This window comes from Bison bison, unplaced genomic scaffold (genome assembly GCF_000754665.1).
Source record: "Bison bison bison isolate TAMUID 2011002044 unplaced genomic scaffold, Bison_UMD1.0 scf7180017614024, whole genome shotgun sequence".
Lineage (NCBI taxonomy): Eukaryota > Metazoa > Chordata > Mammalia > Artiodactyla > Bovidae > Bison > Bison bison.
The window spans coordinates 1-878 of NW_011443268.1; the positions used below are offsets into that span (position 1 = coordinate 1).

At 55.6% G+C, this 878-nt stretch overlaps 1 protein-coding gene across 1 annotated transcript; it reads left to right on the plus strand.

Moving 5' to 3' along the window:
• The first annotated feature begins 23 nt into the window (after window positions 1–23).
• Window positions 24–832, plus strand: LOC104981064 (tRNA (guanine-N(7)-)-methyltransferase-like). The gene is made up of 3 exons (XM_010829997.1): window positions 24–236; window positions 329–442; window positions 601–832. Exons 1-3 carry the CDS (start codon window positions 24–26, stop codon window positions 829–831), a joined length of 558 nt encoding a protein of 185 aa, XP_010828299.1. The 3' UTR covers window position 832.
• Window positions 833–878: the final 46 nt, after the last annotated feature.

Sequence of the window (878 nt, forward strand, 5' to 3'; positions counted from 1 at the left end):
ACCCCGCTGTACATCCTGTAAGGATGAGGTTGATTTTATTTCTGTGTCCAGTGGAACTGTCACCGCTGTTCCCAGACACGCTGATTCTGGGTCTGGAGATCCGGGTGAAAGTCTCAGACTATGTACAAGACCGGATCCGGGCCCTGCGAGCCGCTCCTGGAGGTGGTTTCCAGAACATCGCCTGTCTCCGCAGCAATGCCATGAAGCACCTTCCTAACTTCTTCCACAAGGGCCAGGTGGGGCCGGGCCCCAGGGGGTTAGGCTGGTAAGCAGGTGGGGTGTGGAGGCCAGGCTCTCACCATCCTGTTGGTGCTCGTCTGTCTCACAGCTGACAAAGATGTTCTTCCTCTTCCCTGACCCACATTTCAAGCGGACGAAGCACAAGTGGCGAATCATCAGTCCCACACTGCTGGCAGAATATGCCTACGTGCTGAGAGTTGGGGTGAGTCGAGAGCAGGAGGGAGGACGGGGTGAGGGGTCTAATAAGGGGCCTTCCAACCGAGAATTCAGTGGGGGTTTGTTGGGGGCTCACCACCATCCCCATCACCCTGCTGCTCAACTGCTCGAAGCGCCCCCTCCAGAGTGACTTTGCTTGTGCAGGGGCTGGTGTACACCATAACTGACGTGCTGGAGCTGCATGAGTGGATGTGCACCCACTTTGAAGGGCACCCCTTGTTTGAGCGTGTGCCTCTGGAGGAGCTGGTAAGTAGGGAGCCTAAGAGAAACTGTGGAGAGTTACGGAAAGATCCTTGCCAGAGTGGTTCTGTCTTCTTTGAATCCAGCTTAATGCCCAGAGGATGGGATGAATGTCTAGGGACCAGGGCAATCTGAAAGATGGGTGAGGACTTACTGGACCCTTTCTTCTCCCAGAGTGAAGA